Source organism: Schistocerca cancellata, chromosome 5 (genome assembly GCF_023864275.1).
Source record: "Schistocerca cancellata isolate TAMUIC-IGC-003103 chromosome 5, iqSchCanc2.1, whole genome shotgun sequence".
Classification (NCBI taxonomy): Eukaryota; Metazoa; Arthropoda; class Insecta; order Orthoptera; family Acrididae; genus Schistocerca; species Schistocerca cancellata.
Window position 1 is genome coordinate 163,371,161 of NC_064630.1, and position 16,551 is coordinate 163,387,711.

The 16,551-nt window shown below is 42.0% G+C and overlaps 1 protein-coding gene across 3 annotated transcripts in view; it reads right to left on the reverse strand.

Annotated features, from left to right (window-relative positions):
• The window catches only part of LOC126188938 (protein TANC2), a 572,082-nt gene that overhangs the window by 55,399 nt on the left and 500,132 nt on the right, over positions 1-16,551 (reverse strand). For all 3 annotated transcript variants that reach the window (XM_049930679.1, XM_049930681.1, XM_049930680.1), the window contains exons 2-3: positions 6,869-7,048; positions 2,332-2,468 (exon numbers count right to left, since the gene is read on the reverse strand). In XM_049930679.1, coding sequence (XP_049786636.1) covers positions 2,332-2,468; positions 6,869-7,048 — 317 coding nt within the window. The remainder of the gene's footprint in view (positions 1-2,331; positions 2,469-6,868; positions 7,049-16,551) is intronic.

Below are 16,551 nucleotides of genomic sequence, written 5' to 3' on the forward strand. Positions count from 1 at the left end.
ACAATACACTTCACTAGTTGGTAAGAGAAACTGAATGGCAAGCCATTTCTCGAAGGAGTTCTTACATGACAGTAATGTGTTAAACTTAAGAATGAATGTGGCACTTTACATGACATAGTGTAATTGTTAGGTATTGAGCTTACATAATTAATGTTCAGAGGAGCTTGTGAGATAATTGTGATTGCCTCTACAGCAATATGAGCATATTATGTGCAGAAAAGCGAATTCAGTTCTAATAAAAATATGGACAGAAGAATGTGTGATAACCATAGATTTCATCTGAGTTAAATTATGAGGTGTAAAAATAAAATGTAATTAAAAGTAACGTGAATAAATAAATTGGAAATGCTAGAGGATGGGGAAGAAGCACATTTATGGCCAAGACTTGATGATGATGTCTAGGGATGTCGACAATGTCAGTAGCCACCTGGGGGGGGGGGTTGATACTTCAAGGAGAAAGTATCCAGGGAGGTAGAAGTAAGAACACTACAATCATATGAAAAGACAGAAAATGAGATAATATCATTCCAGATTAGTAATGGTGGTGATCAAAGAAGTTAACTCATTAAGAGGAGTAAGGAAGCCAGAAAATTTGAAACACAGCTCAATACCAAACCCAAGTGAATCTCTATTTTGTAAAAAAACAAATAAAAAAGTAAACCAAGAGGCCTAAGTCAGATACCTATGCATCTGTTAAAGAGAAGACAGTCCTACACAAGAAAATAATTTAACATATCTGTGAATGACAGTATTTCGAAAAGTGAGGTACAACAAATGCAAATGACAAACTGTCTTCTACAGGATGAATTCCACAGAAGCCAAGTCACTACTCTCATTTAACAATTACTACACCACTGAGCTGAACACCACAGAAGAATCACAATGGAATGTGAGATGATAACTTTGTCAAGGCATTAGGTTAGTGCATTAAAAACTGTGTGTTCAGCTGTCACCTGAGTACAAATGGAAAAAAAAGTCATTATGACAAATATGAAACAAGGTTAAAAAAGAATGATGCTATTTAGTACTTGTACTCTTTTCCAGGGTTAAAATGTAGTCTACTGCAATAAGTTCGAGAAAAAAGGTTCAGAAGTGGGATTGAAATTCTGGGTGACAGGATATCAGCAGTGATAAGATGCGTTGACGACATTATATTCCAAGTAAAAATGAGGAAAATGTGCAATGATGCTATTTAGTACTTGTACTCTTTTCCAGGGTTAAAATGTAGTCTACTGCAATAAGTTCGAGAAAAAAGGTTCAGAAGTGGGATTGAAATTCTGGGTGACAGGATATCAGCAGTGATGAGATGTGTTGACGATATTATATTCCAAGTAAAAATGAGGAAAATGTGCAAGACCTGTTGGAAGAACGATTGAGTGAGAACATATTAAGGATTGAGAGTGAACTGAAGTAGAATGAAAATATTGAGGAATCACAGAAATGAGTTTATCAATAAATTTAACATCAAAATTTGGGACTACATGGTCGACAACATGAAGAAATTCTGTTACTTTGGAAGAAAACTACATATTAGGAATAAATCAAGGACATAAGAAGCACACTATCACAGGCAAAGACAGTATTCCGCTATCACAGACAAAGACAGCATTCCTCACCAAAAAAACTTTGCTATAGTCTAAATGGCCAGAGAAGATCCCTGACAGTTTAAGTGGGTTTGGCATGGCTGCTTTGCTTGTCTCCCACAACCAGTCACTTAACACAACTTCTCTGTGGCATTGCTGCAAAGCTGTCAGGGATCTTCTGCCACATAATGTACAATCTCAAATGTAGGCCTTAACTTTAGGGGACTGCTGACCTAGTAGTTTGGCCTCTTTAATCGTCCAACCAGCCAACCTTAACTATAGAAAGAAATTTCTAAGAATGTACATCTGGAACATAGCATTCCATGGACATGGATCATGGGCTGTGAGAAAATTGGGAAAGAAGAGAGTAAAAGCATTTCAGACATAGAGTTACGGAAGGATTCTGAAAGTTAAGTATGCTGATAAAGTAAGAAAAGAGGAGGTATTCTGCAGAATCAGCCAGGAATGCAATATGTAGAAAATATTGACAAAAAGAAGGAACAGGATGAGAGAATATGCATTAAGACAGCAAGAAATAACTTCAATTTTACTAGAGGGAGTAATGGCAGCAAAAACTGTAGAAGATAGAGATTGGAATATATCCAACAAATATTTGAGGATTTTCTGTGTAATTGCTACTTAAAGATGAAGAGGTTGGCAGGCTGCGTCAAATCAGTCAGAAGAATGACTGGAAAAAAGTCTTAGTAAGTAGAAGGAATGCCAGCTGAAATGTTGTTATTGTGCTTACCTGCATGTAGGTAGTAAAGTGTCCATTGGTCTTGACCTGAGGCCTTGAGTGGGGAGTGGCATAAATACTGGACGGACTGGCATCTGTATCCACTCCCTGCTCCTCAGATAATGCCTTCTTGTTGCTTGGCTGCATTACTGGAAAATTACAGGATGGGGATATATCTCTCTTTCAAAGAACTGGACATGAGTTCATGGATACAGCTCAACACAAGTGATAAGAAGAACTAAAAAGTGACTGCATATAAAGATTACAATAAACTTATACCACTCATTCTTTGGTAAATCAAAAGAACAAAAGAAAAAAAAAGGCCAGAACGTTCAAGTCACATTCAAACATACTTCATCTGAACTTTAATTCTCCAGAAGCAACAAAACTAGATTTCTTGTTGCAGACTTTTAGGTAGAAGCACAGTTCTAACAACTGCATTGCAAAATATAATGGAACAATGTGATTATACATGGTAGAACATCACTTGATTAGACACACTTTTTGGTTACTGGATGACTCCTCGAAAACGTACATTGTTATTTTACAGCAAATTAAAGGTAATAAATATATCCCATTAGAGTGACATCTGGGTCAATTGGAATGTAAGTGACATGTGAATAATCATGGGTAAAGTTTTTTGATTGTTAAAATTTGCTGTAATTTTAACATCAAAAGTTCTGCACAAACTTTCTACACTTTTGCCACAGGGTTGAGAACTGTAGTGTGCCCTTAAATGGGTCAGAGATGCTCTACATATCAGACGTTGACTTAATTCTTGTGCTACTGGAAATATGATATAGGTTTTCGTGTCAGTGGCATTTAGAAATAATTGAAATCAGTAAAAGTTAATAAAACTCTGGACCCAGTGGAACTCATAATTATATGAGTAGAATTTGCATCTCAATTAGCCCCACTTTTAATCATAATAAACCATAGATCCATAGAACAACCTCCAAAATGTGTTTGACCCCACATCATACCACTTGCTAACAGATGTACCATGATATGAAAAATCAAATGAAATTTCTGAGACTGGATTGATGATTTCTTGGCAGGGGGGATACACAATGTTATCTAGGATGGAGAGTCACTGACAGATGTAGAACGAATTTCAAACATAGCTCGCCCGGCTAGCCGTGCGGTCTAATGCGCTGCTTCCCGAGTGGGTAGGCATGCCAGGAACCAGCACGAATCCACCCAGTGAATTAGTGTCGAGGTCCAGTGTGCCGACCAGCATGTGGATGGTCTTTAGGTGGTTTTCCATCTGCCACAGCAAATGAGGGCTGGTTCCCCTTATTTAGCCTCAGTTACACTATGTCGGTGATTGCTGCACGAACACAGTCTCCACATAAGCGTACACCATAATTACTCTACCACACAAACATTTGGGGTACTCTCATCTGGTATGAGTTGTTCCCGGAGGGGGGTGCGAGAGAGGGGGGTCTACTGGGGGCTGAACTGCACAATAACCCTGGGTTCGGTGTGGGGTGGCAGTGGGTGGGTGGACTGCTGTGGCCTGTTGTGGGGTTGTGAAGCACTGAGGCCTACAGCAGGACGAAGCCTCTCCATCGTTTCTAGGTCCCCGGTTCAATACACAATACACAACTTCAAACATGTCCCTGGAAAGTTTTTTGGGATCCTTGCTCTTCAGGGTGTATATTAACAACCTGAAAGACACCATTCACAGTAACCTCAGAGTTTTTGCTTCATCTATAATGCTTTATCTATAATGAGGTCTTTTCTTCTCTCTTTTCCCTAGCGCAAATCTCATCTACTATGGAGTCTGCTTTTTCAGGATTTGGCAAATTTAATTTCATTATTTAGCTTTCTGGCTGCATGCTCTTCCTGATACCCCAGTCACCAAGCTAACCTATGGTAGTGAAGTCGTGTGTACCATCTGTCTGTGAATCATGGAAACTTTGTTCTGTGTGTTATCGTGTTTTACTGTTTGTGTATTGCATTCTCCATGGTGGAATTTGGAGGCTAGACTACCCTTTGCCTTAACAAGTTTGGGAACCTGCCTAAAAACCACATTCAAGCTGGCTATTGTACCAGTCCATGCTCTTTAATCCACTGCCTGGATTCATTCCAGGTCTAGCTCACCTTCCTGTCTCACAGGCTAACATGATGCGCATTAAACTATATAAGCATATATTTATCTATAATGAAATACTACTTTACAAAAAAAAAAAAAAAAAAAAAAAAGCCGAATGTGTTTGTCCTATCAGATCTCACAAGGATTTCAAAGTGGTGCAGGGTTGGGAACTTGCATTAAATGACCAGAAATGTAAAATTCTGCTCTTCACAAAATACAGAGAAATAGTGTCCTACAACTACAATGTCAATGAACCATAACTGAAATCAGTCAATTTACAAAAATACATGAATGTAGCATTTTCTGGTGATACTGATTCATTCATCATGTTTCATAAATCCAATCAAGGAGAAACTTCAGGAATGTGGAATGAGTCAGAGTATAAATTAACAAAATGGAATGATCACATATGTATAATTACAGGTGCAACAAGTGGCAGATTTCTGTTCATTGGTAGGTTAATGGAGACAAAACATTTGTGCATCCCATTGTAAATATGACTGATAATTAAATCGAAATCCTTAGCTACCGACAGGTGTTGTTGATATACATCAATGGGGACAGCTGAAAATGTGTGCCCCAATCGGGATCTCCTGCTTACATGGCAGATGCTCTATCCATATTTTTTTTCATTTTGTTCATTATAGTTTGTTCTATTTGCTCGGGGCAGACGTTCTATGACGTCCGTTTAAATTCTTCATTGTTCCTTCACTCAGTATTTTTTATTGAAGAGGGCATCTAACCTTCTGACCGAGCACGCTGAGTTACCGCGCCGGCATACTCCATCTGAGCCACTGGGACCACAGAGGATAGTGCGACTGCAGGGACTTATCCCTTACACGCTTCCCGTGATACCCACATCCCCAACTGTCCACAACCTATGTTCGTAGTGTTCCTAATAGATATTTGCCAATTCACTCACTGCTTGCGCCAGACTAAGCTGACAAGTCGCGTAAAAGTTTGGGCAAAGCGTGTGCATTCGCACAGAAGAAGGTCAATGGCTGGGTAGCCTTTAACTACATGAAGATGGTATCTGTTCCCGAAAGAACAGACACCATTGATGACCGTGCAGCTTCTCTAGAATGAAATGATAATTAAATTGAAACCCCTAGCTGCCGACAGGTGTTGCTCACACACATCAATGGGGACAGCTGAAAATATGTGCCCCGGCACACATTTTCATTATGGTGACTCTGCACCTACGATTAGAACAGTTTATACGTGGTTTCAAAATTTTCAGATTGGCCATATGGGCACAAGTCATGCTGAACGTTCTGATGCCCTGTGGGGGTTAGGACTCCAGAAATCATTGATAAAAACCATGATATGGTGATGGATAACAAAAGAGTTAAGGTGCGTGAGATTGCTAGTGCTGTGGGCATCTCGAATGAATGGGTACATAATATTTTGCATAACTATTTGGACGTGAGAAAGCTATCCGCACAATGGGTTCCGCGATTGCTCATGCTTGAACAAAAACGAAATCGTGTGAAGTGTTGCAAGGATGGTTTGCAGCTGTTCAGGAAGAATCCGCAGGACTTTAAGTGTCGTTTCGTCACTATGGATGAAACATGAATACATTACTATACTCCTGAGACCAAAACACCATCTAAATAATGGGTTACCAAGGGAGAATCAGCACCAAAAAAGGTGAAGACCATTCCTTCGGCCGGAAAGGGTATGGCGGCTGTCTTTTGGGTTTCACAAGGGATAATCCTCGTCGACTATCTGAAAAAGGGTAAAAGTATTACAGGTGCATATTATTCATCGTTATTGGACCGTTTGAAAACCGAGTTGCAAGAAAAACGCCGGCGATTGGACCACAAAAAAGTCCTTTTTCATCACGACAATGCACCAGCACACACCTCAGCTGTTGTGGTCGCAAAATTAATGGAAATAGGATTCCAACTAGTTTCACATCCCCCCCTTTTCTCCAGACTTGGCTCCACGGGACTACTATTTGTTCCCCAATTTGAAGAAATGGCTGATGGGACAAAGATTTTATTCACACGAGGAGGTGACTGCAGCAACTAATAGCTAATTTGCAGACATGGACAATTGCTATTATTCGGAAGGGATCAATAAATTAGAACAATGTTGGACAAAGTGTATAAGTCTAAAAGGAGACTATGTCGAAAAATAAAAAAGGTTTACCCCAAACACGTAAGTAGTTTTTGTTTTAGCACGGACTTTTCAAACGCCCCTCGTATTTCCGGCAGTATTTCATCTCCTACTTTCCAAACGTTGATAGATGTTGAATGTAAACGGTGACGTGTCTAACTGTTCAGATGAGGAATTCGTTGCTGTAGTATAAATGCGAGCTTCCTCGCAGAGATTCGCGCGCGCTGGAAAGACAATGGCAACCATTCGTGACGGGAGAAGCGGTCTGCGCGGCCTCTAGAGAATACGGTAGGTTGCAGGTGGAGGAGCACTGGCGGCATTGACACTGACCTTCCTGGGCGGCGGCGCACAGCGGGCACGCCTCGTTCCGGAACATGCAGGAGTAGCAGCGCTCATGGCCGCAGTTGTCGATCAGCTTCCTCTTCTTGCCCTTGTCGAACGGCATGTTGCAGCTGGGGCACGTGCCTCCCGACGACTCGCTCTCTAGGAGCTTGCGGATCGCCGCGAGATCTGCAAAACCAAAACGGAACACCTGTTACCACCGTGACACCAGACGGTCGAGTTATCATGCACTGTCTCCGCTACAAACACAAAGTGTAAAAATGGATATCAAGCTGAATTCTCACTGTAGCTGAGGCCTTCACTTCCGTCTACAAATTTCAAAAATGCAGTTTTTGTTTACTCTAGGAAGCAGACATTAGGGAATATGTACGTTACACTTATTGAACTGTATACCGTAGTCAAGACCTGCGTGCCGTGACTGAAGCCGCACTGGATATCTTCAGGGGTGTATAGCTACATGACTGTCGGAACACAACCCTAAAGATGATCAGGTCAGATCCAGGCGAAACTTCAGCGATCGGGCTGCAAACTCGTTAGTACTCGGTCTACCAGCCCGGTAAGTATATTTACAATTTATACCGGGTGATCAAAAAGTCAGTATAAATTTGAAAACTTAATAAACCACGGAATAATGTAGATAGAGAGGTAAAAATTGACATACATGCTTGGAATGACATGGGGTTTTATTAGAACAAAAAAAAAAGTATTGCTAAACGCGTGAAAGATCTCTTGCGCGCGTCATTTGGTGATGATCGTGTGCTCAGCCGCCACTTTCGTCATGCTTGGCCTCCCAGGTCCCCAGACCTCAGTCCGTGCGATTATTGGCTTTGGGGTTACCTGAAGTCGCAAGTGTATCGTGATCGACCGACATCTCTAGGGATGCTGAAAGACAACATCCGCCGCCAATGCCACACCATAACTTCGGACATGCTTTACAGTGCTATTCACAACATTATTCCTCGACTACAGCTATTGTTGAGGAATGATGGTGGATATATTGAGCATTTCCTGTAAAGAACATCATCTTTGCTTTGTCTTACTATGTTATGCTAATTATCGCTATTCTGATCAGATGAAGCGTCATCTGTCGGAAATTTTTTGAATCTTTGTATTTTTTGGTTCTAATAAAACCCCATGTCATTCCAAGCATGTGTATCAATTTGTACCTCTCTATCTACATTATTCCGTGATTTATTCAGTTTTCAAATTCATACTGACTTTTTGATCACCCGGTACTAAACAAAACTCAAGCGACCTGGTACGGAAATTACACAAAGCTTTCAATATTTCTCAAATTAGTAGAAAGAGAACAGACGAAAACATCGTACTTAGTGACCGATGTTTTGTTACGTAATGAAAGAAAGGCTGGTTCTTAGATTCTAATCGGCTTAGATGGCGGATTAACGATCCAGTGGTTTGGTAAACCGCCACTCTCGAGTGTGGTTTTTTGGCGATTTTCGAAGCTTATTTAGGCGAAATGTTCGGGTGTTCCCCATCTTCTCCTCGCAAAATACGACACACAAACAGTTAAATTAGAGCAGGACATGAAACAAAGTTCACACGACTTACAGACAATTGGCGCAAGCGCTTCCCCTACCGTACGTTAACTATGCCGATAGGAACGGCATCCGGGCCACAGATCTAAATGAAAACAAATTTGAAAAACCATGAAAAATAGCGGACCCCGAGCGGAATCAGTGCTTGGAACGAGAGGGACGAAGAAAGACTCGCTCTTCTTCTTCGAACCTCGTACTACGAATGTTCAGGTACCCGATTTCAAAGAATAATTCCAAACTCTTTGACACAAACACACTGTTTATGCATATGCATACTGCTTTCAAAAAATTATGCTTTGTGCGAAACAACACGTTTTCTCTTGTTCCTTTGGTTAGTCATACATGTCTTGTCACCTTCTGTTGATCTCATTTATATTTCTAGAAACTATAACTTTTCCGTCGGCACAATACGTTTATTTCTGCATATTTTCATGTATCCTTTCCGTACAAGTATTACAAAATTTGGCTGGATTTCTTTTTTAAGCCTTAAATATTAACATGTGCGTCTATTCTGTTGTCAGTGGCCACCAGAAGCTGCATCATATTTGACCCAAACAAAGATGCAAAAGCTTCACACTCTAGTAAGACAGCCGGCCAGAGTGGCCGTGCGGTTCTAGGCGCTACAGTCTGGAACCGAGTGACCGCTACGGTCGCAGGTTCGAATCCTGCCTCAGGCATGGATGTGTGTGATGTCCTTAGGTTAGTTAGGTTTAATTAGTTCTACGTTCTAGGCGAAGTTAAGTCGCATAGTGCTCAGAGCCATTTGAACCATTTTTTTCTAGTAAGATTCCACTCTAGTAAGACAGATTCTTTCACTGAGGCAGTGCAATGGGACAGTAGAAACAAGCACCGCGACTGGCCAAGTTGACCAGCGTCGAAAGAATTTTCGTCTAGTATGTGTTGCGATCAATGTCACTGCTTACTTATTCAAGAAACTTCTCATTGACTTCGCGAGACTGGATGGAACCCATTACACATCTCGCATTACAGAAAGTCCGGGATGTTCCTGGTAAAATAGAACCCAGGATCCGCACAGAGTAACACAAGCTATACTGGCATGTGTTATATTTTTGTTCTATACTTGGTTCCTAAGTGGTGACTGTGCAAAAAATAATCATCCTTACCGCCTTGTCTCACTCGTGATAGCTACAGTAGCACTTCTCAGCCTTCGACTTGGCATATTTTAAGCCGCTGGCGATTTTGTTCCAAACAATCGCTGTTTCCTGTTTCGATTGTTAACAGGAGAGCGGTAAAATTCTAAAGACTCAAAGTTAAATTCACATTACGTTTTCAAACAGTTGCTTGTAGTTGTTACTGTACTCGTATTTCGTACATATTAATCTACATATTCAAATAGTGTCTGGAAAACGCCTGTTCATCCACCCGAACAAAAAACTAATTCTTTGTCGCGAAATAAATACTATAGAAAAGAACGTCCTTTAAGTGACACTGGTAATGGAAAGTAGCTGATGTTATCATGTATAGTTGTTTTTCGCCTTATTCATTGGTAAGAATATTTAACACTCCATATCGCATGATGGCCAAAAAAATACATTATTAACTGAGCAGGTTTATTCAATGCTATTCCCAAAGAGTACATGTATTGCATTGTTATGCTGAAAAAAAGCTTTTATCACTTAAAGAGTGAAGGAAACCAAAGAAAAAGTAAAAAGAAGTTATATTTTATTTTTACGAGCAAAAGTCTGTTGTGGAAGTGTCCTTCAGTCTCTCCAGAACCAGTATACAGACATTTATTCGAAGTGATGTAGGGAAACGAAGCATAAACCAAATCACTATAGTTGTACGTCGCTTCCCAAAGATGTATGACGTCGGGTCACTTATTTTGATTGCAAAATATTCGAACTTAGTGTGAAAAATTAAGCATTTGCGTGATCGCTGATTTCCTTTAAGATTGTTGTAGTTTGTGAGCACATACAGCCAAATTACAGTATAGATAACTTTTTCCTCAAGAAGTGTTATGCTTCGGTATATGAAAAGCTTGTGCTCGACAATGCTTTGAATGTCTTCCTTCCCGCCGTCGTACACCACTGTACATAACAAATCTATACACAGACGTTCAACTCTACGGCGATAATCATGGGGAACTAGAATAACAAAACCTGTAGCTCCTATATATTGTCGAACAGGTGCCTACCCTTCTAGTCCCTCATGTTGGTCAACACTAGTCGAAGCTGCCAGTCATGAAGGCAGGTGTATTTAGAAGCAGCTTGTACACTGGTAATAGAGTAATTTGCAAGTCCTGTGTTCATTACGCTCGTGCTGCTTGCGTTGACAACACCGACCACTTGTTTACTTATGCAAGTCGCGAACAAGTCACGGTGGTTAATTATCTGCCGACCGCGATGCTGTTTTCCAGAGAGTCATTCCAATTATTACCAATCTTCATTGCGCTATACACGCTCACCGCAAATAATAACTGCGATTTACTGTTTACAAATGCAACCTAAAGCCTAAACATGTTGGTTCCATGCGACATTGGCCCCTTGCGCTCGTTTGGTTGGAAAGACTGTTCTCGGTGCCTCGAACTATATAAGGATGCTCAGCAACAGCAGCAACAGATAAAACGTTTGCTTATTTTTTTCTGGAAATAGCGTAGATGTCAATCGATCCTTTCCTGTGTTTTGTTCTTGGTTTCGTTAAACATGTAACTGTCAGCTTACCTGAGAATTATCCTTCTGCTCGTGTTCATAAGCCAGCACGTAACGCAAAGTAGGAAAACGTAATAAACTGGTTTCTAACAGGATCATACAGACGAATGGAAAAAAAAATATATTCCTGACGACGACGACACACCTTCTTCTACTATCAAAAAGAACAACAACGACCGCTAAGAGCGTTTTATTCTTACTAATACCCTATATTTCAAAAAGATGAACATAGCTGGTGCGAAATACTTCGATGATCCCTATCGTTAACTGCTACATTTCATGCAAATGGTTCAAATAGCTATAAGCACTATGGGACTTAACATCTGGGGTCATCAGTCCCCTAGACTTAGAACTACTTAAACCTAACTAACCTAAGACATCACACACAACCATGCCCGAGGCAGGATTCGAACCTGCGACCGTAGCGGTCGCGCGTTTCCGGACTGAAGAGCCTAGAACCGCTCGGCCACGGCGGCCGGCACATTTCATGCAGACCTCATTATTTTAATCAGTCGTGTGTTCATGTCTTGTAGACCCATTTCTTGATGAATCAATGCTTTTGTTTTGTTTAATGTGGTGATTTAAAATAGGCACATAAGAAAAAAACTGCATCTGTACGAACACAATGATCTCCAAGATCGAGGAATGTCATCTTATCCTGACATGACACTGTTCCAGAAAATTATATGCCCTTTCAGAGTATGATGTCGAGCCATCCTGTAGAAACGGACGTCATGAAGTTGGTGAAGATTTTGCTACTTCTGCGTGATACTAAATAACTTTGTTTTTACAGTAAAGCTGTTACAAATAGTGCACGTCACGCGGTAAGCGTACGTGATGTTAGTGGCTGACACTGTAATATCATTGTGGAGTAGCGCAACATGCGAGATGCAAGTTTAACTAACCTAAGGACATCACACACATCTATGCCCGAGGCAGGAATCGAACCTGCGACCGCAGCGGTCGCGCGGTTCCAAACTGTAGCGCCTAGAACCTCTCGGCCACACAAAAACCTTTACAAAGACTTTAAAGGGGTAACATTAGTACATGCATTCAACAATCTACCAAAGGTATTAAATGTCATGTAGGTAATGTGGCAGATTTTAAAAGGGAATTAAAGAACTTTCTGTTGGCCAACTTCTCTATTCCACTGAAATCTTCACAGGATCGCTTAAATATGATGTTTCGGGTTATTTTGTAATTCTGTTGCAATACAACAGTCTTCCGCAATGTTAAGTCATTTCAGTGCGCTGCAGTTCAATGAAATCAAATGTTCAACTCCTTTCCAAGTCCCAGAGACCCGTGGCCAGGGTTCGATTCCCGACCGGCCGAATACTCCAGATGGGATATCCCAGCCAAAGATGCCATACGATCATTTTATTTCAACTCTGCAAGTCCCCTGAGTCCTGAGTGCTACCTTCGGGGACAGCCCGGATAGCCGCGCATCTTAGCACGACACATCCAGGATTCGGGGAAGCGCGCCGGCCCCGGATCGAAATCCGGCAGCAGATAAACGAAGAGGGCCAATGAGAATGTCGGCAAGCCAGGACGTAGTTTTTAAGCGACTTCCCACACCCGCCCAAGAGAATACAGGGCCGCTACCCACTTTGGTTACGCACTTAGCAAACATTACCCTTAACTCCTGTTTTGCAGTTGCGCCAATGGCATGTCGCTGCCGCGACGCAATTGACAAGTTCCCTTTTTAACGGCGACCTTCTGTATGTTTGCAGGGGGCTCGGTAGAGGATTCATGGAGACAGAATCGGGGTCGCATCTCTCCCAGTGTAGATTGGTCTCATTTTCTCCGGCGAGGGGTGGCGGTTAGCGCTGAAACAACCGATTTTCGGTTATATCAGGTTTTTTTTCCACGCCGGTTTCACCTGACTGTTAAAACCGGTCAAAATAACAGATTTATGAAATAATCGACTTCCTGTTATTTCCTATAATAAAAGTAGAAATCAAATGCAGATTAAAAAATTTGACTTCCTCAGTTTTAAGACACGTAAATCAAAATATTAAATTAAATACTCAAATAAAAGAAAACCTTGTCCGTCCATCGTTCGCTGCTATTCCCAGAAAGTGATAAATGGTTGACTGTAATACAAAATCACCGGAATTCTCGTATTGAATCTAATATTTTGAAACTCATGTTGTAAACGGGGGTCAAAAATGTTCAAAAGTGTGTGAAATCTTATGGGAATAGCCTGCTAATGTCATCAGTCCCTAAGCTTACACACTACTTAACCTAAATTATCCTGAGAACAAACACACACACCCATACCCGAGGGAGGACTCGAACCTCCGCCGGGAGCAGCCGCACAGTCCATGACTGCAGCGCCTTGGACCGCTAGGCTAACCAAATGGTTCAAATGGCTCTGAGCACTATGGGACTTAACATCTATGGTCATCAGTCCCCTAGAACTTAGAACTACTTAAACCTAACTAACCTAAGGACAGCACACAACACCCAGCCATCACGAGGCAGAGAAAATCCCTGACCCCGCCGGGAATCGTACTCGGGAACCCGGGCGTGGGAAGCGAGAACGCTACCGCACGACCACGAGATGCGGGCGCTAGGCTAACCCCGCGCGGTAAACGGGGATCATGTTCGTATTTGGGCGTTACGAATAGTCAGTGCTAAAGGGTGAAATTGTGGTTGAATAACTCTGTTTTTCGTGTTAAGTTGCCCGTTTTCACGGGCTACAAGCAGCTAAATGCATATTGCGCAGACACCGGCAACAAGTCAGCTACTTTCTGTTTTTATTGTGCATTATTAATGAACAGTTGTTAAGTTTTTAATTTGTTACTGTTACTATAAACTACTTCCTCGTTTATTATTTCAAAGAAATGACAGACAAATCTCATTCTTTTACAGCAAATGAAGCATTGTACTTCACTGTTACGCAGTGCTGTTTTTCTGGAGGAACGCTGGGGCACGCGTACCCCTAAACTTTTTCGTCGACAAAGTAACTTTTTTACGATGTTGAGAACTTGGAAGAGTGCCAAAGATTTATTTCACGGACGTAAATTTTTTATTTCATTTTTTGTGTTGATAATTGCAATACGAACGATACCAGTGCAGTTTTTGATGGGAAAATCGATGTCATTGACTGTTTCTAGCATTTCGAAGCTGGGGCAACCGTTCTCGACAACTGAATCGCTGGCAACCATTCGACAAGCATGTAGTGCCCTCGCCCGCTAATAGTGGGCGATGGTACTGCTAAACGGATATGCGTACGCTCAAATCGCATGCTTCACTTGAGGTGATGTAAACTGAAGTGTTGGATACCACATTCTCTTGCATGTTTGTGATTTTCTCGGTATCACTTGCTTCATTTGAGCTGTAAACTCAACTGAAGAGTCCGATACCATTTTTTTGGTAGTTCGACATGTTGATGACGCCATGGTTAAAAGCAGGCGGGTAGTATCCCATTCTTCATTTATAACTAATTTTCGCTGCATTATATCTCATGTCGGAGTACCCGCAAACTTTTTTTTTTTAGAAAAAAGGCGCTGCTGTTGCTTCAATTCGTAAAAATATCTCCTGACTAGGGTCGGTTGCATTCTGCAATATATCGGATGCCTGGCAACGAGAGCGGGAAATTACCGTAAATACCAGGTGGTTGCAATTCTTAACAGACTGCACGTACACGCGTACCTTATTCCAAGACGCATGACAACAGTAACATCATTGTCTGAGCAGTTCTGTACCAATTCTTGTGCAATGTGTTTGTTGTTCGGTTCTGTCGGCATTGCTATTAAAATAGCACCGATCACCCTCCCCATTTTCTGAAATTACACATTTCAAAATAACGCAAATTTTACTAATAAAAGTTACTTCTTTTTAAGAGAGGTTTATTTAAAAGCGAAAAATTTTAGCACTATTGCTACGGCTAACTTCGGTGTTTTTGCTCGGTTATTAACGAAAAATAAGAAAACCGCCTGTTACACTACTGGCCATTAAAATTGCTACACCATGAAGATGACGTGCTACAGACGCGAAATTTAACCGACAGGAAGTAGATGCTGTGATATGCAAATGATTAGCTTTTCAGAGCATTCACACAAGATTGGCGCCATTGGCGACACCTACAACGTGCTGACATGAGGGAAGTTTCCAACCGATTTCTCATACACAAACAGCAGTTGACCGGCGTTGCCTGGTGAAACGTTGTTATGATGCCTCGTGTAAGGAGGAGAAATGCGTACCATCACGTTTCCGGCTTTGATAAAGGTCGGATTGTAGCCTATCGCGATTGCGGTTTATCGTATCGCGACATTGCTACTCGAGTTGGTCGAGATCCAATGACTGTCAGCAGAATATGGAATCGGTGGGTTCAGGAGGGTAATACGGAACGCCGTGCTGGATCCCAACGGCCTCGTATCACTAGCAGTCGAGATGACAGGCATCTTATCCGCATGGCTGTAACGGATGGTGCAGCCACGTCTCGACCCCTGAGTCAACAGATGGGGACGTTTGCAAGACAACAACCATCTGCACGAACAGTTCGACGACGTTTGCAGCAGCTTGGGCTATCAGCTCGGAGCCCATGGCTGCGGTTACCCTTGACGCTGCATCACAGCCAGGAGCGCCTGCAATGGTGTACTCAACGACGAACCTGGGTGCGCGAATGGCAAAACGTCATTTTTTCGGATGAATCCAGGTTCTGTTTACAGTATCGTGATGGTCGCATCCGTGTTTGGCGACATCGCAGTGAACGCACATTGGAAGCGTGTATTCGTCATCGCCATACTGGCGTATCACCCGGCGCGATGATATGGGGTGCCATTGGTTACACGTCTCTGTCACCTCTTGTTCGCACTGACGACACTTTGAACAGTGGACCTTACATTTCAGATGTGTTACGACCCGTGGGTCTACCCTTCATTCGATCCCTGGAAAACCCTACATTTCAGAAGGATAATGCACGATCGCATGTTGCAGGTCCTGTACGGGCCTTTCTGGATACAGAAAATGTTCGACTGCAGCCCTGGCCAGCACATTCTCCAGATCTCTCACCAATTGAAAACGTCTGGTCAATGGTGGACGAGCAACTGGCTCGTCACAATACGCCAGTCACTACTCTTGATAAAGTGTGGTATCGTGTTGAAGCTGCATGGACAGCTGTACTTGTACACGCCATCCAAGCTCTTTTTGACTCAATGCCCAGGCGTATCAAGGCCGTTATTACGGCCAGAGGTGGTTGTTCTGGGTCCTGATATATTTGTCCAATGAATACTCGTTTATCACCTGCATTTCTTCTTGGTGAAGTAATTTTAATGGCCAGTAGTGCATAACCAAGATTACACAAATACCGGAAAATACGAGTTAATTGGAACTAAAATACAGGTAACGGTTTTAACCGGCCGGTTTTTCCCATCCCCAGGCTGCAGCGCAGTGGAGGCAGTACAGGGAGCTACGAGGAGACTGTCAGGTAGCGGCCGGG